Genomic DNA, 27,593 nt, shown 5'->3' on the forward strand with positions numbered 1-27,593 from the left:
TAGATAGATAGATAGATAGATAGATAGATAGATAGATAGATAGATAGATAGCACTTTATTTGTCCCAAAAGAGAAATTTTACTTTTGGTAGAAGCTCAATTAATAAATAAATAATATAACAAACATCAATAACCATCAGAAAGAAAACTTTCCAGCTGGCTAAAGATAAAATGTGTTGTTACAGTGAGGCATTACTCAGGCGCATTACCATAGATATTGTGGTCACCAGGAGGCACTCCAGCTCCCCAGACTCCCAACACAAACAGGCATGGCACAAGTTCAAAACACAAAGAGTCTTTATTCATGGAAAAAGCTTTAAAACAAGCATTTCCCACCACCACAGCCACAAGTATATGTGAACAGCACAATTCTCAGCACATTAAAGCAATTTTTTTCCTCTTTCTCTCTGTCACTGCCTCCTCTGCTCCTCCTGGCAAGTGTTGTCCACCTTTCTTCCGGCTTTGGCTTGTGCTTATGAGGCAGCAGCTCCTTTTATCTCTTACCCGGAAGTACTTCTGGTCTTCTGCCCACATGGTCCGAAAGCACTTCTGGTGGTGAGAGGGAATCCCCATGAAGTAGGGCTCCCCAGTGCCTGCAGCAGTCCCTGGTGGCACCCACGGAACCCAACAATGCTGAGGTGAAGAATTCCATGTACCATGTATCCGTGTGGGAATCCAAGGCACTGCTGCAACCCAGGGGGCTGCCATCTAATGCTTTGTGGGAGATGATGCCCTATGCACACACATTTCCCCCCGATCCTTCCATTTTGAGGGTGTCCTGCCCGGGTAAGGACATGGGCCATCCCTCATAAATTGAAGGAGTTTCAGAAATCATAAGAGACAAAATTTTGTGCTAAAATTACTTTAGTGTTTAGTACTTTTTTTTTTTTTTTGCATTTTTGTTTTCTCTGGATTGGTTTTGAAGTAAAGTGTTGTATCTGTTATGTTATTACTTTGTTTGATTTAGTAGTTTGTAATGTTCCGCTTTTCAAAAATAAAATTAAAATAAAAAAAAACAGAAAACAGATTGTAGGCAATCATATATTATGGTCAGATGAGTGATGCAAAACACCTAATTAAGCCAGTATATAAGTTAGATAAAGAAGTCTGTCCCCTATTTAAAAGCTTGTTTGGTATAAATAGTATCAGTTGTAGCAGTCTGGCAGTAGTCTGTTTTTATCCCTCTGGTGTAGATGGTCTTTATTCCATTTTTTTAATCAAAGTGTTCCAGAAACTTGTTTAGTTAACTACAAAGAAGAGCACTGCCTCAGTTATACCCTACAAGAAGAGGTATAGCCTTTCAAAATTGCTGAAATTCTGCTACCAGCTTCTGGGCCACTTCAGATAATGAACTGCCTACAAAATATCCCTCCAATAAATGAACTGTACCCTTAAAAGAAAACACTGTGACACATTGGCAGAATGCTTGATTGTACACTATTAACCTTTAATGATGGTATATTTACTGTTTATACAGGGTGCCGAAGGAACACGTGGCCCACCAGGACCCAGTGGACCTCCTGGATCGTCAGGGCCCCCAGGGATACAAGTAAGTATGTTTCCAACTAGAATAATGACCTGCAAACATCAGCAATGTGTTTTGCCAGAAGAAACCATTGCGGACAATTATGTTTTGCTTTTTCTGTTTTAGTGACTTTATGCACTTGCCTAGTTACCCAGAAGCATTTTGTTGATATAGATGACCACTAAAAATATGATTGCCAATATTTAGTTAAATTTTAACATTTAGTACAAATCTTCCTGCTTCTACAGAACCTATGTAAGTGCCAAACCTTCATAGTGCATTGATGTCTAGACATTATTTTTTACCTTTGGAGGATGCTGAGGTCTCAACTCTATTGTATCCTGAAGAATATTTAATGCATTAACATAACAGTGCCTCTCAAGTCAGTGGCAAGTTGGCTTAAAGTAAAAGAAATGCATTTTCTTTTAGGGAGCCCCTGGTATCGAAGGTTTGGATGGCAAAGATGGAAAACCAGGACCTAGGGTAATCATGAGCTTTAATGTTAATTTTATTGTTCAAAACATGTGTCATCTTTCTCTCAGATCTGTTTTAAAAGACCTTTTCTTCTCTTCAATAGGGAGAGATAGGCCCAGTTGGTCCAATTGGTCCTCGAGGAATGCCTGTAAGTTGATTTGATTATTGAGAATATGCATGTACATGTTGGCTTATGACTTAACACAATATGGTTAATTGTTCAAACACCAAATAGCCCATCTGTTCCAGCTTTTGCACTTAGCTTTGATGCAATTTACCTTAATTTAAGCCTTCACATCAACGAAAGCTAAGAATTCAGTAAAGATTTACATCCTAGGTAATAGAGATCGTCTTATATTCCTCTTACATTTTCAAGAACCAGTTAAACAAGTCTTGGTAAATACTTACTCATCATTGTGGCTTCTAGCCTTCTTCATTAGAAAGTCCACTCATTAAATGGGATTTTTCAAATCCAAGCTACAGACACTCATGTCATTTCTGTCTTTTGTGTTGTTTTCTTCTCATTTTCAAGTTTTATTTTACCAGCACATTTTATACTAGTCTTGAAAACTGAACCCATAGTTAAACTGATTTTTCTTTGTTTATAATTGAAGATTATACTATTCTGAATCCTACCTTTTATTGTTGTACTTTAGCTATGCTCATCTTACATACCTACTTTTACCACATTTTCTATATATTTTGCCTTAATTTTACTAAATAGCTGTGCTAAAGCTATATAGTAACTTTTGATAACTTTTGTTGGAATCCGTTAGGCCATGCATCTGGAAGCTTCTCCTAGAACCAGTCTTATTGCTGGGTTTTTGGTACATGCCGTTTTATTGTACTTTGCAGATTTTGTGTATTTTGTATAATCTGAAGTTTTTGTTATTTAGGGTGCTGTTAATAGCATTAGGTAAAATACTGATTGATATATTCTTCAGCTATACAGTAGGTACTGGTGTCTGTTGTATGTTGGCACTTGGTTGTCCTAGGGTATTTCAATTTTTTTACTTTATTGTCATATGCAAGCTTTTATAATTGTTCAAACAATCTAAGCAAACTTACTCAAACTATCTCCTCATCTCATATACAATCTGCACTAAAGGTGTTCCTTTACTCTACTTGAATATATCTTGCTACTTACCATTGTTTTGTCCCTTTTCACCTTTTCAGTTATTTTTTGAGAGTAATCATAAACTTAACAATAAATAAACCTGATCATTATGTGATATGCACATTCTGTTTTAGTTTTCTTATTATTGGTGATTTGATGATATCATCTGTTCCTTCTGCCTTACTAGCATTTGTCAAAAAGGCCCAAAGGTTTTGATATGTAAAGGAAAAAATCAGTTTCATACTAGGATATTTGTTACAAAGTATGTTTATTCATAGATACGCATTTTTTCACACCATGAATTACTACTATTTACTCTATACGTTATATTATCCTCTGAAACCCTCTGTCAAGCCAAACTGGACAACCAACTAAGTCTATGTAAGCCACTGCCTGGCAGGACTTTTTCTGGTGCAGTCAATTTCAACAGTTCTTCATAGTAGTCAGTTTTAAGTTTTCTGTCTACATTTAGGACCTTTGTTATATTCCCACTTTGTTCTTACTGTAATGTACTTTGCCTCATTTGTACAATGACTTCAGATTAGTTTATACCACCCAATCAATTTTCCTATGCTTTTTTTATGTTCTTCTGAACTTGTGTCAGTGATTGATGCCAAACGTTAAGAGCCACTTAGTCAGGTTATGTTAAATTGATAGAAGTATTTTCTTAGTTATGTTAGAATGTTTGCATATATATTAGTGTGTAGTCTGGGAGGTTGTTTTATAACCCCCACAAGCTAAATTATAATTGGGATATTCTTATTATTTCTTGTACCCATGAGTACAAACTAGTTCCAGTTTATGATCATCCTTGCTGTTGGTAAGGCATGGAGGGCAAACAGTTTCAAACCATATCTACAAAACAGAATGAATGTACTAGGTGAAGCCTTTGTAAGTTTGCCATAGAGAAATTACACAACCTTTAAGTACAGAAAGTAACTGAAGTTTAACAAGAGAAAGCGAAGTTTGTAGAAAAAACCTTTTTTCATTTGTGCCTTTTATTCTGCGTGTATAATAATTGTTTTCAGATTTTTCATGATTTGTTCCTTTTTAAATTTTCACCAAACATTTTTAAAATTAAACTTTATAGGACTGAGAAATTTCTTTTGTTACATGTTTGACTCTTGCTGGATCCTACCTTGCCAATTTAGTAGCTGCTCAATTTTGGGAACCTAGAAAAGAAGCAGCTGCACCAAGTTTAATTTCTTTGTATTTATTTTCTCTTCAGCTTTTCAGATTATTTCCTTCATTGCCTATTTTTGTTCAGCTGCATTTAATTTATGTTATAGATTTCATCACATTTAGCATTACATCTCAGCAAATCTTATATTTGTGTTTCTTCTACTTTATAGTGTTTCATAGTCCTCCATGATCTCAGAGAATTTGTGTGCGTTTAAATACTCATCAACTTAAATCTCGGTTTCATCCTTAAGAAGTTATAACCTGTTCTGATTTATTCCCAAGTGGAGCCTTTTGCTTTTTTGTAGTTGTTATGAACCAAAATTTCATATAAGATGGTTGCCTTTCTCTGTTTGTTACATTCATGACATGCAGACAATCCAAGTGGCCAGACAATAGCAGCTTATCCAGTCCTTATATATCGAAATTGATTTCCAGTGGTATGTAATCAACCACAAGAGCTCTTTTTTTGGTGGGCTTTAAACTTTTAAATTTCTTTCCCTAATGATATAAATTAACCCTAGTGAGTTTGCAGTAACTTTTGCTTTACCTTATTTCACTGCAAGATTTATTTACCCCAGAAACCCCTCTGTTGCCTGCTAATTCCAGAACTTCACCTGCAAGACCACATGTTAAAAAAGGGCAGTAGTGTAACATTTTGTACATAAAATTAATCCCTGGGAGTCAACACCATGACTATGATAACACAGTGACAGTAGGTTATGTTCTAAAGAGAAGAAGAACTACACAACAGGTTAATTTCAGAGGAACAGCTTTCAAAGCTACTTTGCTGACAGCATATTCTTCCCAAATGTATCTTACCTTCTTTTGCCCACAATTTTCATTGGTATCAAAAGTTTCTTTCTTACAAAACAAATGACCTTTCTCCTGCTTTTCTATTTCTACCCTTTCCTCTCATTGCTATTTTCATGAAAGATGCTAGTCTTTCTTAACTGTGCGCAGGGCTTACTAAGCTTCATCTTTCTGGAATCATATTATGGTTGATGATCATTATTTTCTTTTTTAACAATCCTGCTATTTATGGGGTTACTTTTCTTTTATATCTTTCAGGGTTTCAAAGGAAAAACTGGACACCCTGGTCTACCAGGACCAAAGGTAGTACTTTCTAAGAACTGCTCACTATGTTATGAAACCATCAACATGAATGTCTCTACCCTGCTTCAGGACTTTCAGACGTGATTAACAAACTATTGAACTCTTTGTTATATGCTTTTGTCTTCCTTTAAGTTTATAGCATGCTGTAGCAAAATAATAAAATGCTTAGTCTCTTCTTTTTTAGCAATTGAGAGTACTTTACATCAGATTAATTTTGTATGCAAAGAAAGAAGTCATGATTCTTTTATATGGGCATTACTTGCTTTGGAAATATTGTAATATTTCCTTTTTATAGGCAAGTTGTACAGTAGACTTTGGTTCTCTAAATATTGATGTGAGTACAGTTAGCTTTTATCTCTATATTACAGGGTGATTGTGGTCCTCAAGGTCCCACCGGTGCTACGGGCAGACCCGGGGTTGAGGTAAGCACACTTGGATTTTTTTCATTTTTCATTATTGACTGTAGGATTTACTTGTAATGAGGTATTAATAATAAGGTGCTTTTAAAATATATATTTTGAGGTGGTGATATATTGTTTTCTTTGTTTCTTTACAGGGAGATCCTGGCCAGCCAGGACAACAAGGCCCAGTTGGACCACCCGGACATATCGTAAGTATGATGCAAACAAGAAATATATTACCTGTTCCTTCATTGGTGCTAGTGTGTTACCACAATTGTATAGTAAAATCCTGTGTATTTTGTAATGGAGTACTGTGAGTGTTCTTGTAATCCAATTCAGAGGAAACAGGAGGCTGGAGCCTATCCCAATAGCTTTGGATACAGGGCAGAAAAAAGCTGCACACAGCACAGAGGTCCCTGATAGGACCCATTCATGAACATACCTATATTCACACTCACACAGTGGCCTATTTGGAATTGACAGTTCACCTAGCCTGTGCAAGTTTGAAGATCATTACATATGATATAAAGCTTAATAAAATAAAAGCATACAATTTTCCTAAAACATGAAGCAAATTCATAGTCCATATAATGCTTCACACAAGCAAGTGATTTTTACAGTAAATAAATGCAAGAATAGGTAGATAGAAGTATACAGCTTCTGTAAGAGGCTGCTGCTTTTAAATCTATAAAAACATTAAAAACATCAGTTTGGATCTCTACACTGGTGTCTGTTTATTTACTGACTTAAACACCTTCCCAATTTTGCTTTTTATGTAATGCTTAGAGTTTGCACAAAAACCCTACGGCTTGATAAATGCTGCAGTCCCTGTGTTCTAGTGATCAATTTTTCAATCTAAACAATCTGTTAGTGATTAGTAGGGTTGTGTTTCTGTTGCAGAATCTGATTTCTAAATGGAATTGTGACTCCCCCTGGATAATTAAAGGCAAGATTTTACAAGCAAGGAGGCCATTAATATGCTAGTGATAGCAGAGAGCTTAGGCTGTATTTAATAATTTATAGATTTACAACATGACTAAATTCCTAAATATAAAGAAGATAAAAGAAATGATTGTCTAGAGTTGGTCAATTTTCTAAAGTCTTTGCAGAAGTTGCTTAACAATCATATTGTAATGTATCCTCACCTTAGCAACTGATACGTTTCTGGGTTAATTAAGATTATTCTCAGCCAGGAAATTGCAGGTTTGGCCAGGTATCTGCACATTTCTTAAACCTATTTTATCATTTCTGAGGGTTTCAGCCTATGCAAGCTGCACGGGGCACAAAGCAGAGGGTCAACCCTGAATGACATTCCAGTTCACCATATAGCATACTCATACACTTACTAGCACTTCCTAATATCAGTAAAGTTCAGTGTCACTTATTTTCTTAATATGCATGTATTTGGGTAGCAGGAGAAAACTGGAGTATACGGAGCATCCTTTTAAACCCACCAAAATAGGAAACTAGTCAGTCAAACTCTGGTAAATGGTAAATGATTAATTTTTTGAATTCAATTATTGTTCAGACACTATACTTTTCACAAAGCTTAAACTAGAGAAATAATGCCAAATACAATAAAACCTCTTGGCGATAAAACAAAGAATATCATGCCATACGTGCATACAGCTATCTACTTGTTGTAGTAGGTGTAATGTTTATCATGATTTTTGCAAGAAGATTGATGTTGTACTGGGAATGGGTAGGGATAAACAAGACCCTATCAAACAGAAAAAAGAAAACACTGTCAGAAATGGCACGTGTTGCACTTCCAGGACAGGAAAAAAGGCACCATCAGGGGCAGTATGTTTTGGACAAATACTGGATGCTCCAGTGAAGCAGTGGTTAGGGGCTCCAGTAATCACAGGAGAATGTTGAAATTAGAGAGGGTAAAAAAATGTCATCCCAGTCTAAGTGGCCAGTCGTCAGATTGCCAGAGACAGGCAGCCAGAAATCCACTCTGGACACCTGGCTATGTAAGGCCCAGAAAGTTACACTTGGGCCTTGTTTGGTGTTCCTCTTTCAAGTATAGGAACTTCCTTGATCCTAGAACTGATTCCAGGGCATAGATGAAACTGACTCTGGGATAGAGTGTAAAGCCATCTTTTAGCTATTTGTCCTTTGACTATCAGGATATACTCAACTCTCAGAAGAAAGAGAGGCCAATGAACAATACAAGTGGTGGGGGTGAGCAAAAGGAACAACTGTGAGACACGTTGGTGGCAAGTAGACAAGCCACCTAACCTAACAATCAGGACTCCAAGATCTGTAGAGGTAGGCCAAAAGGTTGCAGGATTTGGGTTCACTATTCCATTGTTTTGTACAGTAGCTGTAAGATGTGTTGAAATGTAAGCAATAAATATATGTTTCATATATTTTATTTTATACATGGGTGGTCAATTTGATCTGGTATAACAATACGCACCAGATCCCTTTCCCTCATGGTAGCCTTTTCCTCTTTAGATAGATCCACCCTTTTTCACTGCTTGCTGTCTGCATCAGTGATATAGTCAAAGTACTTTGCTGAAAAAATGCAGCAGTGGTCACTGCTTGTTTGGCCTGGTTTGGCAACTATAGCCTAGTCGTGATGTGGCTTTGGTTTCCTGAAGTGCACATCGATTTTGTTGTTTTCACTCATCTATTACCCATCACACATAGTTATCAGTCATTAGCATTACAGTCATAAACATCATTCGTGTGATAGAAATCTGATTCCATAGTGCTGCTGGACAACAAAGTAGGCCATTAAGCCCAATTTCCTCATTTTTAGATACTTATTTACTTATGTTTTTATTATCATTTTTGATTTTTTTTATTTCTACATATTTTTCCTATTTTTAAAATTTCTTCCTTACGCAGGAAACCAGACAGACATACAAATTTACTGACACATGCACAGACATTTTTCCTTTTATGAAAGTGAATGAGATGATTTGTGTCCATCCAGCAGTTACTCTGTGTTAGGTATATTCCATTTTAATGTTTGCTGTGAACAATCTATTGGAATGTATGTTGTAATGTACATTGTAATAAAATGCATTTGTTTTCATCACAAACATTAGCGGCGCTTTTACCTATCCCATACCAAGAAGCATATAACTAGAATCATAGCAACCAGACAGATTCACAGATAAAAACACAAACACTTGTCATTTTATTAAGGTGGAATTTTTTCAATTCGTTCATACTCCTACCGATGTGTTGTTAAATACAGGCCTCATTTTTGATGGCGTGGCCTCCTAGATGTTGCTGTTCATAGAAGGATACAATAATAGCCCACATTTTGCGTATAGGGTGTAAAGCAAAACTGTTGGGGAAGCTCGGGCTTATGGTCTTTAGTGAACTCAAATTCTAGCCAATCTAGGCCATCTGCCAACCTAGCCTATGATGTACATTAACATAATGCAGTGAAAGATAATGTCATGGTTTTGATGGAATATAACAATGATCTGGTGTTTGGTCTACCACTTTTGACGATGATGTTTCCCATTTAACTCAAGGATACATTCCAAAAGAAATAACTTGGTCAAAGTATTAATAATATCATACACTATTGCATGTAACACCTGGAAGAGAAAAAGAATTAAAACTACAGAAATAGTCAAGAACGGTAATTGTCACAAACTATTAAAATGCAATATGAAGCATATCACCAGTAGCTCTAACAGGGGTATGCTTTGCTAAAAATAGTCTTAGCCTCAAAGAATCATTGCCTTTGCATAATAGTTTTAGGAAGGCCTCCATCTTTTAGTACATATTTTGATTTGTGGGTTTAGCAAAGTTCTCTAAGGTAAAAGCAAGAGGAGACTTTCACAAATTTATTTGCCAAATAGGATCATCTAAAGTCAGCTCTAACTATGTCTAGAGGCAGTGAACAAACTAAAAAAGCATGGCAATATCTCCTAGTTTATGTTACAGTCTTGGCAGCAGTATTTTAATTTAACTGTATAGTAGTAATCAAACAATTGGACAGAAAAGCAATAATGTACTTGATTGTGTCCAGTGTTGGGTGAGTTTTAAATAGTAATATATTCAATATTTCATATTATTTAAAAATAAACTCTAATAAAATATGTAAATATATGACTTTTTATTAAGTAGTGTATTATAATACATACATTACTTTTATTACTTCACAATAAGTTGTTAAAGTTTCAAAAATATTCAGCAAGCAAATCTTGTAAAATAATACAGTACATTTGTGATCACATTTGGAACTGAATGCACACTCACAGACAAGCACACAATAGAAATTATGTCTATTTTCAATACATTCACAGAAAGGATATAAGTAAATAAAATGCATATATTTTTAGCTACTGGTCTTAAAGAAAATGCTCATTGCTGAGCTGTGACACAGAAAGATGTCCTCATTTTTGTATCTTAAACACAACTAATTTAAAATCAACACTGTTATAATACTTTATGGAATTATAAACTGATTGTAAACACAAAGCAATAATTATAGCTCAAGTTTTACAAAATATCAGGGACCTATGTTATTACAATGATTTTTTTAAACATGTGAATTATTATTGTTTTGTAGTATTGTATAGTATATCTCAAAAGAAGCAGTCTTTGAAAATGAAAACGTGAAGCACAATTTCTGTTTGGTATGCATTGAGTTCAAGACCTCCAAACCTGTAACTGAACAGTCTTTCAAGAGGAACACTAAAAATGACTGGTATAATGTATCATAGGAATATGAGTTTACTTCTTAGAAATCGATAGACATATTCTACACTGGTTGCAGTTTTCAAATAATCCAGAATTATGAAGTATGTACCTCATCGATTTCAGTAGCAGTCACATCATAGATATGATGGCCTCAGTTGCTCCTTCAGGCAGTGGCAGCATTTTTATGCTGTAGTTTATAATTGTTCCAATGGACAGTAATTCTCCCAGAAAGCTTTTATTGTGCACAAGCCATACATATATACTAGACCACCTCATTTTGAGTTAACGTTCACTATTGTTACAAGCATCATAAAGATACTTAGCAAATGTTTTTCAATCAGAGACACATTTTGAGAAAAGGGTATCTTGCTAATAAGGTTTCTGAAAGCAGATTGCCACCACAGAAGAACTGGAACAGACAGCAGACAATAATAGGGATTAGTTCCGATTGCAGATCCTTGAAGAACATGATAATTCTGTACCCATATAGCATGTTTGGAATAAAACTGTAATGTTGCTACTAAAAGCTAAATTAAAATGATGGGTTTTAGCAGTTTTTTAAAAATGTTTCACAGAATTAGCCTGGCAATCGTATATAGGTAAAGTATTCCAGATTTTAGGTACATAACAGTAAAAGGCAGCCTCACTACGTCTTTTAAGATTGGCAGTTGGGATTATAATCAGACTGCCATTTTAATATCTAAGGTTACGACTTGGCATTTAGAGGGATGGGCATTCCAAAATACAGGATGGAACAAGATTATTTAAAGCTATAAACCATTAGTAGTATTTTAAAGTCAATTCTGAATGACATGGGTAACCATTGTTCGCGAGATATGCTCAGATTCTCTTTTGCAAAATAAGATTCTGGCTGCTGCATTCTGCAGTTAATGCAATCGATTGATGTCTTTCTTAGGTAGTCCTGTTAGGAGTGCATTATAGTAATCTAGTCAACTAAAAACAAAACCATGAATTAATTTGTCAGTGTTATGTAAAGTTAAAAAAGGTCTAACTTTAACTATATTCATTAAATGAAAAAATGCAGTCCTAGTAATCTGGTTAATGTATGATTTAAAGTTTAGGTCAGAGTCAATGATTACCCCTAAATTCTTTACTACAATCTTAATTTTTAAACCTGAGGGATCAAGTTTATTTCTAATATCTTTGCTATACCCATGTTTGCGAATCACTAAGATTTCTGATTTTTCTTTATCTAGTTTTACCACTCATTCATTTGGAAGTAATACTAAGACATTGGATCAGAGAGCCAAGAGCATCAAGGTCATCAGGCGATATCAATAAACAAAGCTATGTGTCATCTGCATAGCTGTTGTAGTTGACCTTGTGTTTCAATAATCGGACCTAATAGAAGCATGTACGTAGATTGAAAAAAGCAGTGGACCCAGAATAGATCCTTTTGGCATACAATATACAATATCATGGGTCTCCACAGTGCAATCACCATAACTAACAAAAAATTTTCTACCTGATAAACAATTTAAGTGGCAGCGAGAGAGCCCAACCCATTGTCTAAGGCAATTTATAAGAATACTGGGATCTATGGTGTCAATTGCTGCACTCCAGTCTAAGAGAACAACAACAGATACATAGTCTCTGTCCACATTAACCTGCAAAACATTTAGTACTTTAACCAGCACAGTTTTTGTACTATGGTATGTCCTAAAACCTGACTGAAACTTACCAAGCATATAATGCTTATTCATGTAATAATTAAGGTGCTTAATAACTACCTTTTCTAAAATTTTGCTTAAGAAAGACATGTTAGAAATTGGTCTCAAGTTATCAAAGACAGAGGAATCAAGAGGTTTGTTTTTTTGGAGCAGGGGTTTAACAACTTCAGATGGTCAGGGAAGACTGTACCTAATGATGAGCTCACTATGTTAAGTACACTACCATTAAGGTCATTAGAGACTTCTTTAAAAAAGCCTGCTGGTACTGGGTCAAGGACGCAAGTGGAGGGTTTCAATTGAGAAATGATTCTACATAGTTTGGGTTGATCTATTTCAATGAAAGAATTTAACTCACTTAAAATGGCATGCTGGGATTCAATTGGATAAACTTTAGGGGGGTTGTACTATATTATATCTAATATCATTTATTTTGTGTTAAAAAATATAGCAAAATTCACATAAGTTTCACTAATAGCTTTTAGGAGGCATTCCATTGAGTGAGCTGGGTTTAGAAGATGATCAATAGTTAAGAATAAAAGTCTTGGATTTACCAGCATTATCATTTATAATTTTAGAGAAATAAGACTGCATCTCAAAGCAATCTGCATTGTTATATTTGGTTATATATAGTATAGGGTTACATTTTGAGAAAGTTGTACATAACAGATTTCTTCCATGACTGCAGGTAAACCTATACACTTGTTAATATATATAGAATCTCCTAGGTCCATGGTTTAATGACCCACCTGTCTCAAATGTTGACCTGCACAACTTTTTATTTATGTCATTTAGGGAATTTCCTGTCTTTCCAATAGACATACTATGAAATTGCCTTGAAGCTGTGCATTTATATAGGATGTCAAATTATCCTGTCACAGTAAAGTGATGCCAGTCTAGCATATTGATATTAAAGTCAGTTTCATGCAAAGCTGAAGGAAAAAAATGTTACTATCACCTAAAAAAATGTTAGTTTGTTATGTTATACTTGTAACCTGCAAGCCATCCCTAACAATGGTCAGTCCTCTTTCAATAGTTTTGTTTATTCTGTCATCTTATAGGGTTTGCCTGGACCAGTTGGTCCACCAGGGCCTGTAGGACCCCCAGGAGTGGTGAGTCTGGAAGTGTTTTTTATAATTTGATGTCTTTTAACATTTTATATTGTGTATTTTGACCATCTTCACATTTCATTGTAATTATAGCAATTAACATGGAATGTATTCCATGGAAGTTTTTGTTTATTACACATAAATATTTTTAATCAGCACAGTCTTGTGACATAAGTAACTAGGAGATCTATTGAAGTGAAAAGCACAAAATGACCTCACATATCTACCAGGCTTTTCATGACAATAATCTGTACTAGCCAACCCGCGGCGTACCATACGCCGCATAATCAGGCCGGTTTTTTTAATGATTTTTAAGCACAGGGAGAAAATTAACATTTGAAAAATCGGTAATGTAATAAATCAGCAAGAAATGCAACAATATAACAATGCACGGAACGAACCAACACACAATCGTCCGTGACTGAAAACTGGCGGACCAATCTTGTTGATGTGAGCGAAGGAAACGTAGACGCGCACCTTCTGTTCTGACAGATGCGTCGACGATGTATTGCTGGAAGAGTTTGCCACTGGAATGCAAGACACTAAATGAAGATCTCATGGCAAGCCTGAAAGCATAAAATTGAAGCTGTGTAGCTTTTACTCAACATGGGTTAATTGTATGTGCCAGCCTGGATCTCCAAAAGGGAATAGCAGTGGAAAAACCATCACAGTTCATATTGAGAACAGAGATACGCTTGCAAGCATCTCCCCTTGGATAAATGCAAATGTTGCGTTGTGCAGGAAGTTCCCTGTCTTCACCTACAAAGCAGCAACATCAGTTTGACAGGACGGGGCGTTATACCTTCTCATATCCAGACCTGGATTTTCCATGAACACCATTCATACAGTAGTAACAGAGTAACCGTGAGTGATAATGTCATGCATTTGCATGTAAGACTTTGTGAAGGGATTAACCTGGCGTATCATGTTGTCTAGTTGAAGCAACAAAATGTCACTGCAAGCGCTATTACATTCCTTTTGCAAATGCTGACTGGTAGCCTCAGCAGAATCGAAGATATATAGGTGACCGTATTGTGGTGACATGTCAGGATTGTTATATAAAGGATAGACCTGGTGATAAATTTGACTGTGGATTCTGAATACGGTCCTTGTCCAGATGGTTGAGCGATGTGTGCGCCCATTGACGCGAAAGCTAAAGCAGAGTTGTATTCCCTGATATGATCACAGTAATTTCGAGACAGCGGGTTCTTGCCAGTCAAGAGGTCTTCCAGTAAAAGATGGGGCTTGGATAGCGGTGGCAAAGACACCTTGCCGGCATGACAACACTTAGTGTAATGTCCGGATTTGTTGACCTCTGCTGGACATTGAAGAGCATTGCAAGAAGCACATAGTGCGGTAGGTAGGTAGGCCAATGTTATGTTCTTAGACGTGAAAGGCGGTACCTTCTTGAAAAGCTGCAGAAAAGTGAATGCGATGTTTGTGCATGAACGATTTAGTGCTGTGTTGACACTGAAGGGAATTGGAATGAGTTGTGTCGAAGCATTGCTAGCAATGTTCACATTGCATAATTCGTTCTGTGGAGTGTGTTTTTAAATGCATGTTGAGAAATCTCTGCACTCGGAACGTTTTTGAACAAATTGTGCATTCAAAGATCTTTTTGGAATGCGTTCGTTTAGTGGAGTGGGTGTGTAAATGTGCTTTGAGATATTTCTGGTGTGTGAAGGTTTTGGAGCAGTGTGGACACTGAAAAGAATTCATCAGGGAATGTGTTTTGAGATGGTTAGTAAGGTATCTGCGTGCGTGAAAGTGCTTGTTGCAAATTTTGCATACAAATCTTTGCGTTGAATGGATCTGCATATGGTTGTGGAGATCCATCTCACCTGTGAAGTCCTTGTTACAAAATGTGCAGTTGAAGGTGAGAGTGGAATGAGTTCGTAAGTGTTTTTTGAGAGCGCGAGTTGTCTCGAAGCATTGTTGGCAATGTTCACATTGCATCATTCAGTTAGTGTTGTGTTTTTTCAAATGTGCGTTCAGATATCTGTGCACTCTGAAGCTTTTGGAACAAAAGGTGCATTGAAAGTCCTGTGTGGAATGCGTGTGTTCAGGGGAGGGTGTCTTTAAATGTTTTTCAGGAAGAGGAGAGTGGGCAGGTGACGTCACATTAGTATGGCGAGCAAGTGGGTGTGCACACTGTGTGCACATACCGACAGAGTCAAAAGATGTCACCAGAAGGTTAACATGTGGGTATTTGAGGGGCATGAGAACCTCGTAATGCCCATGATCCAAAGGACCGCTAAAGAGCAGGGATATGAAGAGACGCTGGGCCGGATTCTAAACTTTAGGAGAGGCATGAAGACGTTCTCGGAAGTAAATGCTGATAGTAGCTGGAAGGATTTGGGACATTGCCACAATTTCTGCCTCGCCGCCATAGACTCCGGACATATGTAATCAGCGTATTGTTGAGCAGACTGTATAACAATGCCTCTGAGACTAAGAACAACGGACACCACGTCACCGAAGTTATCCCAATGTTGGCAAATAAAGGTAACAGCCATGTTACAAAGTTTGAGAGCAACAGTTTCATCAATGAAATTTCTCCAAAAAAACCCGACTAACAGAAACAAACAGTTACCTGAAGCAGGAATTTCTATAACATTGAAAGAAGTATTGTTTCCATGAAATACATTTGAAGCGGTAGCCATGGAGGGCAAAAGAATAGTCAACGTGGCTCACAGCTGTGTTTGGACCGCAGCACAGACCAAAGCGAGTGAGTATGTGTTTGATGAGCTGTTTGATTTGGCGGGCAGTTGTCTGAGGTGCGTTCCTGAGCACGTGGGAGGAGGGGTAGAGTTTCTGGGCGGGGCTTCGTTGTTCCTTTCGCATGGTTTTTCATGGTGGACACGGTCGGGTGTCGAAACCGAAAAGAATAATGAAAAGTCAACGTGGCTTAGGCGTGCATGTGGACTCCTAGCACAGACGAAAGGGGCTAACTGGGTGGTCGGTGAGTTTTTGCATCCGGGCACATGGGCAGGCAGTGTGAATACCTAGAGAGCGAGGGTAGAAGCGGGCTGGTGAAAAAGGAGTGTTGGTGGGCAGGGAAACGTCTTCCGTATTTCTGCAGGAGCATCTAAGAAAACGCATGCGAATTGCTGTATGTAGCGTGTAAAACAGTTTGCTATGGTGCACGTGGTCGTGCGTCGTAACCGAAAGACTGCTTACTTAATTGTGTTTTAACCTCAGTTGTAAAGGATTGTTTTAAAGATCCCATGGGATACCCTCGCAAACCGCTTTAACACGCTGCATATGGCGATTTACCTCCGCGAGAAACATGCCTCTATGAACAGTCAACGTGCAGGTGCATGCGGCCTCTACGACAGACGAATATAAATGACGCCGTTTCTTCTGTGTCGTCGCGTCCGAGTTGGTGGCCGTGACTCTGCATGTTATCGTCGTATCCAATGGTCTTGGAGTTGGTGGGCGTGGCTCCTTCCTGCGTGCGTCATCGGTGTCTTACTTGTCGGCGGCTCAGTGAATCCACGCCCCTTCCGGCGTGCTTTCCATGGTTGTCTTGCCTTAGTGAATTATATATATAGATAATGATCTAAAAGCACAAAACAGCTCTAAGGAAATATTCTGCACTAGCCAACCCGCGGTGTAGCATACGCCGCATAATCAGGCCATTTTTTAAATGATTTTTAAGCACAGAGGAAAAAATAAACATTTGAAAAATCCGTAATTTAATAAACCACCAAGAAAAGTAACATTGCAACAATGCACGCTACGAACCAATATACAATTGTCCATGACTGAAAACCGGAGGAGCGCCATCGCCATTCAGTGTAGCGCGCGTGCAGTACCAGACATACAAGTGCATCACAGACCTGTTAATGCTCAATCTCACGTAGCTGAAAGCCACTTGTCCCTCTAAGAATTTGGACGCCGACCGCTGTTGGGTCGTGTAACTATTTAGCAGGTGGGAGTCTCGTTCGCTGGAAATAACCAGCCAAATCGCTCCACCAACTAAGAACTGCCATGCACCACCACCCACAGAATCGAGAAAGAGCTATCAATCTATCAATCCTGTCTGTGTCTGGGCCGGGTGAGGTTTCCTGTGTTGAGTCAAATGAAGTGAAAGTCTCCACACCTGGTGGTGCCCTTCCGTCAATTCCTTTAAGTTTCAGCTTTGTAACCATACTCCCCCCTGAGCCCAAAGACTTTGGTTACCCGGTTGGCTGCCCGGCTGGTCATGGGAATGACGCCGCCGGATCACCTGTTGCGGGGCCCGCATTAGTGAAGCAGGTGAGACGGTAATGAAACAGAGGCACATGGCTTATTGGTTTTTAAAGACTGCTTCCTTCATTGGGTTTTAACCAATGCACGGAACGAACCAACACACAATCGTCCATGCGACGCTCAGGGTGAAACAGGAGGAGAGGAGAAGGACATCCACTCCGCTCCCTCCGTCATGCTAGTCTACTGATTTCTCGTTCAGTATACACTGCCTGCTCATGTGCCCACCTCCAACTCGTCACTCGAGTCGTTGTCGTCTTTGTACAGTCCAGATGCACCTGTGACTCATGTAGACTTTTCATTGCTCTGTGCGGTTTTGGCTGCCTTTCTATATATAATCCACCAAGACACCCGACCACGGTGGGAGGGGGGTGTGTACAAAGTGCAGGAGTATCTAAGAAGACGCATGTTTGTCGCGGATGCGAATTGCTGTATGTAGCGTGTAAAACAGTTTGCTATACTGCACGCGGTCGTAACCGAAAACTCGTTTTTTAAAGACTGCTCACTTCATTGTGTTTTAACCTCAGTTGTAAAGGAACATTTAAAGGATCCCATGGGATACCCCTCGCAAACAGTTTTACACGCCGCATATGGTGATTCACCTCCGCGAGAAACATGCCTCTATTAACAGTCAACGGGGGTCGGAGCTGCATGTGACCTCTACGACAGACGAATATAAATGACGCCAGTTTTTCTGTGTCGTCGCGTCCGAGTTGGTGGGCGTGGCTCTGTGAGTTGTTGTCGTATCCAATGGTCTTGGAGTTGGTGGGCGTGGCTCCTTCCTGTGTGCGCCATAGGTGTCTCACTTGTCAGCGTATTAGTGAATCCACGCCCCTTCCGGCGTGCTTTCCATGGTTGTCTTGCTTTAGTGAATTATATATATAGATTGTTATAACTACATTGTTCGTGTGTTTCATATGAGAAAATAATTCATAATTTTTTTTAACAGGGCCTGAAGGGTGATCGTGGGCCATCAGGAGAAAGAGGACCTTTGGGCATGGCAGGACCACCAGGATCCCCAGGACATCCAGGCCCTCCAGTAATATTTATGTTCTTTTTTTAAAGTAATAGTTAAAATGTGATAACAATTATACCGTTTTTTTTGTCTTGGAAGCAGTTTTTTTTTTCTTTTTAATACCAAAACACACAGTTGTCATATCAAATAATAAGTGGCTCACATATTCCTTCCTAAATGACATAGTTATGCACCAGGTAGTGTTATTTTATATTCTGCAAGTTCTGTTTCTTTGTTGTGTATGATCTTGGCTTAATTTTGTATATTTTCCCAATGTTCTGGTAACCTTATTCCACTCCAAAGACGGGATGTCACATTGAATAACGTTTTTAGTTATCCTGGTTTACTAAGTGCTGGGCTGTACTTGTCTGCACCTTGTAATGTTCTGGTATGTTTTTTTTTTCAGGTTAGCACCAGGTTACAGTTACCCAGTATATGATACATTTTTTTAAGACAGGCTGTTTTGTTATCTTTTCAGTGTGATTGTAAAAAACAAACTACTCCTTCTTACAATGGGAATGGCAGAAAATCACTTTCACACTGCAGACGAAAAACGACAAACTATTCAGCGTCCTTCTTTCTAAAAAAAAAAAAAAATAGGAATGGGCAGAATACTGCATTTTAATTAGCAATGATCTGTTTATGTGCTAAAACAACCTCGGGGTAATCAGTGTAACAAGATGAGATGTCATTCTTTGAATTGGCTAATACAGGAGATTAATCAAACTGTGCAGCATCGTTGTGCTACAGAAATTGTTTATTTATTAGAATCAAGTCACTATTTTATCTTCTGTTCTGATTGGTAAAATAAATAGATTTTACCTAAGTTACTTGAAACATTACTGAGATAAGCATTGCTACTTAATGCAGATTTTATCTTGCCTGAGATCTGTCCCTGTTCAAAGTGCTCACAACACCATTGTATAACTGAAACAAAATCGACCCAACCATATTAGTTATATTTTAGTGCTGCCACATTCAGTTGACAGGAATTCCTTCAAACTGTAGGAACAGGGATTTCTGTAAATTAGTAAATCACAAGAATGACAAAGCTTACTGACTGTAAGTATCCAAGACCCTATATAGCAAAAACTTCTTAATTCTGGGAAGGTTAGGATTGTGATTATTAAAATGTACCTACCATCTCAATGATTTTCATGGAAAATTGATCAAAGATTATGCTAAGGACAACTTCTCATGATTTTCAAACTACTTTGCTACTTAATTATTAGGAGGGTTTCAGCATTTCATATATTTTCAATGGAAACTGACATCAAATTAGATTTACAGGGTTTCTGACATTTTGTTTATTTGTATCCCCTTGAAACTGTAAAAAATATCTTTATAGCTACTTTATTGGTTCCATCAGCATATTTAAATGCACTTTAATTACCTAATTATTCACAGAAACCTGGTTTATTCAGTTCAATGTAAAGCCAGTAATTCCAGTTAGAGAAATTGGGTTATTGGTCTCTGAGAAATGTGGTTAACATTTGTAGATTTTTCTGGAAGTAACCTTCTTATTTGCCAATTTACAGTAGTGTGTGCGTCCAATCCAATTCATTTTTGAAATAGGTAACCTAACGTAATACTTATTTTAATGACGTAAAAAAGCATCTGCCCTATTATTATTTTAGCAGCACTAGGTGTAAGGCAAGAAGCACATGTACTGAAATATTGAGATCAGAAAATCTTCAGTAGTGTCTCTTGTGATCTTCAGTTCTAATAAATGATTGAATTCTTGAATTTGGGATTTAATGCTGTAAATCATTTGGAAAAACTATCATACTCATCATTAACAAAATGCTTACAGAAGGAAGGTACTTGGAAAATTTTATGATTATTTCTTTTCTAATAATACGACACATTTATTGATTTTGTAGGGAGAGATGGGCAGTGATGGTTCACCTGGAAAAGATGTAAGTAAAGCAACACTTCAACCTGTTGTTTTTCGTTTGGCAGAAATCTAGTCATGAATGTCAGTAGGAAAAAGACAAAATACATGTGTGTAAATGAGAGGGAGGTCAGTGGAATGGTGAGGATGCAAGGAGTAGAGTTGGTGAAGGTGAATGAGTTTAAATACTTGGGATCAACAGTACAGAGTAATGAGGTTTCTGGACGAGAGGTGAAAAAGAGAGTGCTGGCAAGGTGGAATGGGTGGAGAAGAGTGTCAGGAGTAATTTGTGACAGACGGGTATCAGCAAGAGTGAAAGGGAAGGTCTACAGGATGGTAGTGAGACCAGCTATGTTTTATGGGTTGGAGACGGTGGCACTGACCAGAAAGCAGGAGACAGAGCTGGTGGTGACAGAGTTAAAGATGCTAAGATTTGCATTGGGTGTGACGAGGATGAACAGGATTAGAAATGAGTACATTAGAGGGTCAGCTCAAATTGGACGGTTGGGAGACAAAGTCAGAGAGGCGAGATTGCGTTGGTTTGGAAATGTGCAGAGGGGAGATGCTGGGTATATTGGGAGAAGGATGCTAAGGATAGAGCTGCCAGGGAAGAGAAAAAGAGGAAGGCCTAAGCGAATGTTTATGGATGTGGTGAGATATGGAAGATGATGATCCATTGTTGCAACCCCTAACTGGAGCAGCCGAAAAAAGAAGAAGAAATCTAACTATTTGTAAGCCTTAAAAATGCCAGAAAAATCAATCAATCTTTATTGTCATTGTAGCAATGAGACATTGTAAAACGAAATTTTTAGGTGCAATTTTCCAGTGCAGAAAAAAATAAAATAAAAACAAAAACAAAACACAATTGCTCAGGTTACAACTAAAATAAGGGAATAAAATAAGTATCCAAAATTGTCCATCATAGCAGAACAATGTTTTCCACTCATACATACATTATATTGCACTTGTCCCTTTTCTAATGTTAACTTAGAATGAAGGTGCAGTATTCAGCATGGTGATGGCTGAAGGACAGAAACTGTTTCTCAGTCTATTTGTCTTAGACTTTATGGATTTGCCTGAAGGCAGGCGTTCAAACAGTGCATGTCCTGGGTGTGATGGGTCTTGAAGAATTTTCTTGACATTCCTGAGACAACAGCAACTATGTAGTTCTTCTAGTTAGGGGAGAGGACAGCCGACTACCCGCTGGGCGACCTTAATGACCCTGTGGAGCTCTTTCTTCTGTGCTACTGTGCAGCTGGAGAACCACGCTCAGAGACAGTAGACAAAGATGCTCTCTACTGTGCAGCGGTAAAAGCAGACCAGCAGTTTCTCAGGGATGTTGTTCTTTCTGAGCACCCTCAGGAAGTAGAGTCTCTTTTGTGCCTTCTTCACAACCTCAGCAGTGTGTGTTTCCCAGGTCAAGTCCTCCCTAATGGTGACTCCCAAGAAGCAGAAATCTGAGACCCTCTCCACACAGTCCCCATTGATGATGAGTGGCTGCATGTTGTCTGCCTTCTTCCTGAAGTCCACGATGAGCTCCTTCGTTTTGGCTATATTTAGGAGCAAGTTGTTATTCCTACACCACGTTTCCAGCCGCTCCACTTCATCCCTGTAGGCGGACTGATCCCCCCAAGAGATAAGCCCTACTACTGTGGTATCATCAGCGAACTTAACAATGGTGTTACTGTAGTGGGCAGGAATGCAATCATGAGTGTAGAGGGTATAGAGCAGGGGGCTCAGCACACAGCCCTGTGGGGAGCCAGTGCTGAGGCTCATGGATGTGGAGAAGTAGAGGCCCAATTTAACCCTCTGAGTGTGATCACTCAGGAAGTCCTTGATCCAAAGGCAGGTGGAGTGTGGAAGTTCTATTTCTGACAGTTTGGTCACCAGTCTGTGGGGTAAGATGGTATTAAAGGCAGAGTTGAAGTCTATGATGAGCAGATGTGCGTAGCTCCCCTGCTGCTCCAGATGGGACAGAACAACATGGAGAACAGTGGCCACAGTGTCCTCCGTAGACCTGTTTGTTTTGCTGGCAAACTGGTGCGGATCAAGCATGGGAGGCATGAATGACATGATGTGGTTCCTGATGAGCTTCTCGAAGCACTTCATAACCACAGGGGTCAGTGCAATTGGCCTGTAGTCTTTAAGACTGGTGATGGTCTGTTTCTTGGCCACAGGGACTATGACAGAGGATTTCAGGCAGGATGGCACAGTGGAATGAGACAGAGGCTGGTTTAATATCCTGGTGAAGACCCCAGCCAGTTGGTCTGCACAGTCTTTCAACACGCGTCCTGAGATGAAATCAGGTCCAGCTGCCTTTCATAGGTTAACAGCATGTGAACTGTATTTGTACACCAGTTATTATTTACGTACACACACAGCCCCCCTCCTCTGCTCTTACCGGAGTCACTGGTCCTGTCATGGCACTGAGCAGTGTAGCCTGTCAGCTGGATAGCAGAGTCTGGGATCATTGAGTGAAGCCAGAATTCCGTGATCAACAAAACGCAACTGTTTTTTACAATGTAATTTTTTGCCACCTGTAGCCTCAATTTCTCGATTTTGTTGACGAGAGATCTGGTATTGGTGAGAAAACACTGGGGAGCAGTGGTTTAACACGCTGCCTACGTAACCTTGCTAATGTGCCGGCCCTGCAGCCTCGCTTTTGTTTTCTCTCTGCGCCGCCTCTGTTGTCTGCCAGCGGGGATGATAATCCACGGAGGGCTGGGACTCCTCGCTATGTCTGCCAGAATGTCATGGGAGCAAAAAAACACAGTGTAGAGTGGCTGTAGATATTTTAAAGAAAAGGAAATATGTTATGACCTACACTAGAACTATGAATAGAGTCCTTAGACAAAGGCTAGAAAAATAACTCAAATGAACATTTATTAGGATGATGTGATCTCATTCTGAGTTTGCAAGAAATTATTACATGACCAAACCATTTTCAATTCATACAAAATGAAAGTTATCAGAATCAATTTTGGATAGACTGTTCAAACTTAATCGAACAGTTGATCACATATCTGATGGAGTTCTGTAATTTATATGTTAAATGCTTGCATTTAAATAAAATAATCCATTAAAACATGAAGGGACACCCTTAAAATGTATTATTAGTCTGTTCATAATATGAACAGATAATAGAGAAAAATAATTTAAAATATTCAGGTTAATAAATTAGTATTTGTTATTTTGGTTTTAACCTGTACTTTACAAAAGTAACAGATGTTGTAAAACTGAACATGGACTTTAGATTGTACAACATTGTACAACATAATACAAACAAATTGGTAACTTTTTCAATTGTGAAAGTTACTGTACATTAGAATAAGGACCCTTATCCAAAGTAAACTCACCATCCAAGCTTTTAATGATAGAGTGAAACATGCCCTCGAATGACAAACACATCATGCCTGCCCAGGTACTACCCCACATTAAAAAAAACTGTTCAAAATTACAAGTCTGCCTGTGCATTTTGTTTCTTTTGGCATAGTTGTGTATATATGTGTGTATTTATGTGTGTGTGGAATTGTGTAAGTTCAACATGTTCATTTCATTTGATATAGATTGCAAAGTCAAAATGTTTTCAGTCCTCTGCTAAAACCTGTGACTGTAGATTACACCTAAAGAAGATGGAATGATTTTAGTTTGTTTCATTAGTTACAACACTAGATGTCATTAAATATTACAAACCTCTCCAAACTCTTAAGAAACCTAATGTAAGGATACTATACAAATTACTATACGTCACAGGTAAAGTACAGCATTTTGTGTAGGGAGTCAGAAACAAACAAGTGGCTATTCTAAACTTGGTAATTAAAGATCTGTGTCTTAATATTTGCAAACTTGTGAGTGGAAGAGACAGATTGTTTTAAACTAATGTTGAACCTTTCAGGGAACTTCAGGAGTGCCTGGAGAACCAGGTCCCCAAGGCCAAAAAGTAAGTGGTGTTTTCATGATGTTATTCTTCAGTCACCTTCAGTATGGTTTTATAAATAATTATCTGCAATGATTTATTAAATAAAAAACACAACTCTTGCCTGTCTTTCACAATGCACTGACCTAGCCTGCTTAATGCTTATTGCTTAAATCCAGACATGCTTAACTGTGTGCTTAGCATCAAACAATGAACTTCTCTGTCTTTTATAGCTCTGGCTAACTCTGGCCCTTGCCCATGACACTCTACTGATTATTTATTGTGCATTCTTTAGATTATTTTTCTAGGCAAGACAGAGATTTTGTACTTGGAGCATAAACAAATTGGAGGGCAAGCACCTTAATTTAAGGATAAATGTCTGTCTGTCTGTGTATCTACAGTATGTGTCTGTCTGGTTGCTATGCCTCTGTCATTCCAACAGATGGTGCATCACAAACCTTTATAGTAATAAAATGCATATGTCTTAGTGGAATGCATTCAATGCAAGTATAGTGTAAAAAACTTATGATTCCATTTTCATAGGCACAAGATGCCAAACATGGTTAGCTCCCCATAATAGATTTACAAACATCACCCAGCCAAACAAATACTGACACCACATTCTCCTTTGTGTTTCTATAAGGGTGAACCTGGTGCCACTGGTGAAAAAGGATCCCCAGGAGAGCGGGGCAGACCTGGGCTGCCAGGTGACTCATCTAAAAGCAGTTCAATGGGACTTATTGGGCCAGCAGGTCCACGTGGAGAAAGAGGCTTGCCAGGGTCGCAGGGATCTCCAGGCCCTCCAGGTTCACCTGGAGTTCCAGGAACACAGGTAAGATGCTCTTTATAGCAGTGAGATAGCAACAAATTCTAATAAAAAACAAGAAGGTAACAACATCATCCTAGTAGCCCCATTTAATACAAGGCTTTTGAAGAAAAAATGAATCACGAAATAAAGGACAGTAGCTCCTGAGGTACTCTCTAGCATTCAGAGTGAGCAAAAAAGGACTGTCTCCATAGGAGCTCTGGCCTGTGTGGAAGCGAGGGTCAAAATGAAGGCTGACTTAAAGTTATCCTTTGCCTTAAATAAATAAAGGATCATAAGAGGCTGGGCTTCTGGTAGAAGTGATATTACAGTTCTTGGGTACTTTCTTTCTCCGATCTATGGAGAAAGCCCCAGCCTAAATACCTGACAGGAGCAAGTGAACACCCTTGGGCATTTACCTAATTAAATAATTACAGAAGTAATTATATATTAGTTTTTTGTTATATACAAAATCTTCATTCTTTAATTATTAGTAGTCAACACAAAGTTTGTATGGTCCATATATCTAAACTATTTAGCCAATTTGTTAACTTTACCTCTATAAACATTATTTCATTAATTCTCATAAAAGGTATTCTTAAGTACTGTATGTCTTCATGCTGCATGAATTTGTTTTATAATTTACAAACAGGCAGATGCAGTGAATTATGATGACATCAAGAGGTTCATCCGTCAAGAAGTCATAAGGATATTTGATGGTAATTCCTTTTCCTTTTTTTTCTGATCTTAACGTGCCATGATTGTGACATTGTTAATATCAACAAGCTACTAAAAACAATGATCACAAATTCCATATACTCTATTTCTCAGAGCTATTGACTGATAGTATCTTTTTTATGAAAAAATCCTCCATTGGTCCAATACGTTATGCACTAGAAAGCATTCATAAACACATACATATCTTTAAGGGGACATATCTGACTTCCACTTTTATAGCAGCATGCACTTCCACTGGTCATAAATGCTTATGTTTCATAGCTCCCACATATTGCAGTTAACTACTTAAGCTAACTAATTAAGAGTTTAATTTCCACAGGCTTCAGCAAATCACCTCATTACCATTCGCCTTTACCTTCTACATAATCCAGCCATTTACCATATCTTCATTTTATTTAAACACATGTAGTAGGATCTGGAATCAAACAGTTTAATGCTTTCACTGCCTTTGCTCAACGCTGCCCATTGTTGTTTATGCTTTCAGAACGTATTGCATACTACATGTCGAGAGTACAGTTCCCAGTAGAAACAGTTTCTGCTCCCGGTCGTCCAGGACCTCCAGGAAAGGACGGAATACCTGGAAGATCAGGTCCCCCAGGTATGCCAGGAATTCCTGGGCAGGTTGGAAGAGAAGGTAGACAGGGCCCTCAAGGACCTCCAGGTAATTATAAAATTACCTTAATTTATATAAATGTAATGGGATTATCTGAAATTTCCAAGTTATACCAGTTTTAATTTCTGAATGAAGCTGCATTAATGCTATACTAGATGAAACATACCAGTATTACACAGATAAAATCTTTATCTTTCTCTATGTTTAATGAATCCTTAATAGGAATGTCACAAGAACATTTGAAGCAAATCGAAATCAAAGTTCTGAAAATGTAACAGTACTAGCTTTTTAACCTTCTCAGTAGTGATGAGTGTAGGTTTGTATTGCACCCAAGCATGTCTGAAAGTAGACGAATTACAATGGTGATGCTGATGTTCTAACTCTGGATTTGTACACCAGTTAAGCTGTAATAAAGTCTGATCAGTCATATAAGATATGAAAGAAAATGAGAGCACCAAGAGTGTGTGACTTTTGAAAATGTAATCTATTTGACTCGTCCATTATCACTAGAATCCCTGAAGCCTACAAAAAAAGTTGTAATCCCGGGTCACCTTAAATTACTTCGTACCTCTCCATTATTGTGTTTTGTTTTGCAAAGCAGCCTGCCACCCCACTGCTGCAACTCAAGTCTGACAAAAAGTTCTCCCAGCTCAAGTCTGTTTATCTGGGTGTGAGGTGTCTGGAGTTGTATAGGGTAAATAATTTATTGTTATTTGGGACACATGCATTTTATGTGTGTTCCTTGTCTATAACGATCTGGGTAAATGTACTGTAGGATGACAGGAAATGCAAGGCAAGAAATGTTGAACACATAGCTAAAACAGAAGCTTTTTTTATGTTATGGTGCTAATGAGGTGACCCGGGATTATAACTTTTTTCATAGGGATTCTGCTGTTAAATATTACTCTTTAGTAAGCATGTTGATGCAAAAACAGCTTTAAAGAGTTTTTTTTAATTAAAATGTTCTGAACTATCATGGAATTCAGTAATTCAGCAGAACAGATGCACCATTTGACTTTTTACATTTATTGTTGATTTTAAGCATTATTTTTCAGTTACTGGAGAGAAAATGTCAA

General features: G+C 38.2%; 1 protein-coding gene across 5 annotated transcripts in view; it reads left to right on the forward strand.

Moving 5' to 3' along the window:
- The window catches only part of col16a1 (collagen, type XVI, alpha 1), a 350,415-nt gene that overhangs the window by 313,410 nt on the left and 9,412 nt on the right, over nucleotides 1-27,593 (forward strand). For all 5 annotated transcript variants that reach the window (XM_039740383.1, XM_039740384.1, XM_039740386.1 and 2 more), the window contains 13 exons: nucleotides 1,477-1,548; nucleotides 1,954-2,007; nucleotides 2,102-2,146; nucleotides 5,366-5,410; nucleotides 5,779-5,832; nucleotides 5,967-6,020; nucleotides 13,238-13,288; nucleotides 18,486-18,575; nucleotides 20,435-20,470; nucleotides 24,341-24,385; nucleotides 25,005-25,193; nucleotides 25,819-25,885; nucleotides 26,389-26,565. In XM_039740383.1, the coding sequence (XP_039596317.1) occupies nucleotides 1,477-1,548; nucleotides 1,954-2,007; nucleotides 2,102-2,146; nucleotides 5,366-5,410; nucleotides 5,779-5,832; nucleotides 5,967-6,020; nucleotides 13,238-13,288; nucleotides 18,486-18,575; nucleotides 20,435-20,470; nucleotides 24,341-24,385; nucleotides 25,005-25,193; nucleotides 25,819-25,885; nucleotides 26,389-26,565 (979 nt within the window). The remainder of the gene's footprint in view (nucleotides 1-1,476; nucleotides 1,549-1,953; nucleotides 2,008-2,101; nucleotides 2,147-5,365; nucleotides 5,411-5,778; nucleotides 5,833-5,966; nucleotides 6,021-13,237; nucleotides 13,289-18,485; nucleotides 18,576-20,434; nucleotides 20,471-24,340; nucleotides 24,386-25,004; nucleotides 25,194-25,818; nucleotides 25,886-26,388; nucleotides 26,566-27,593) is intronic.

This window comes from Polypterus senegalus, chromosome 17 (assembly GCF_016835505.1).
Source record: "Polypterus senegalus isolate Bchr_013 chromosome 17, ASM1683550v1, whole genome shotgun sequence".
In the NCBI taxonomy this organism is placed as follows: Eukaryota; Metazoa; Chordata; class Cladistia; order Polypteriformes; family Polypteridae; genus Polypterus; species Polypterus senegalus.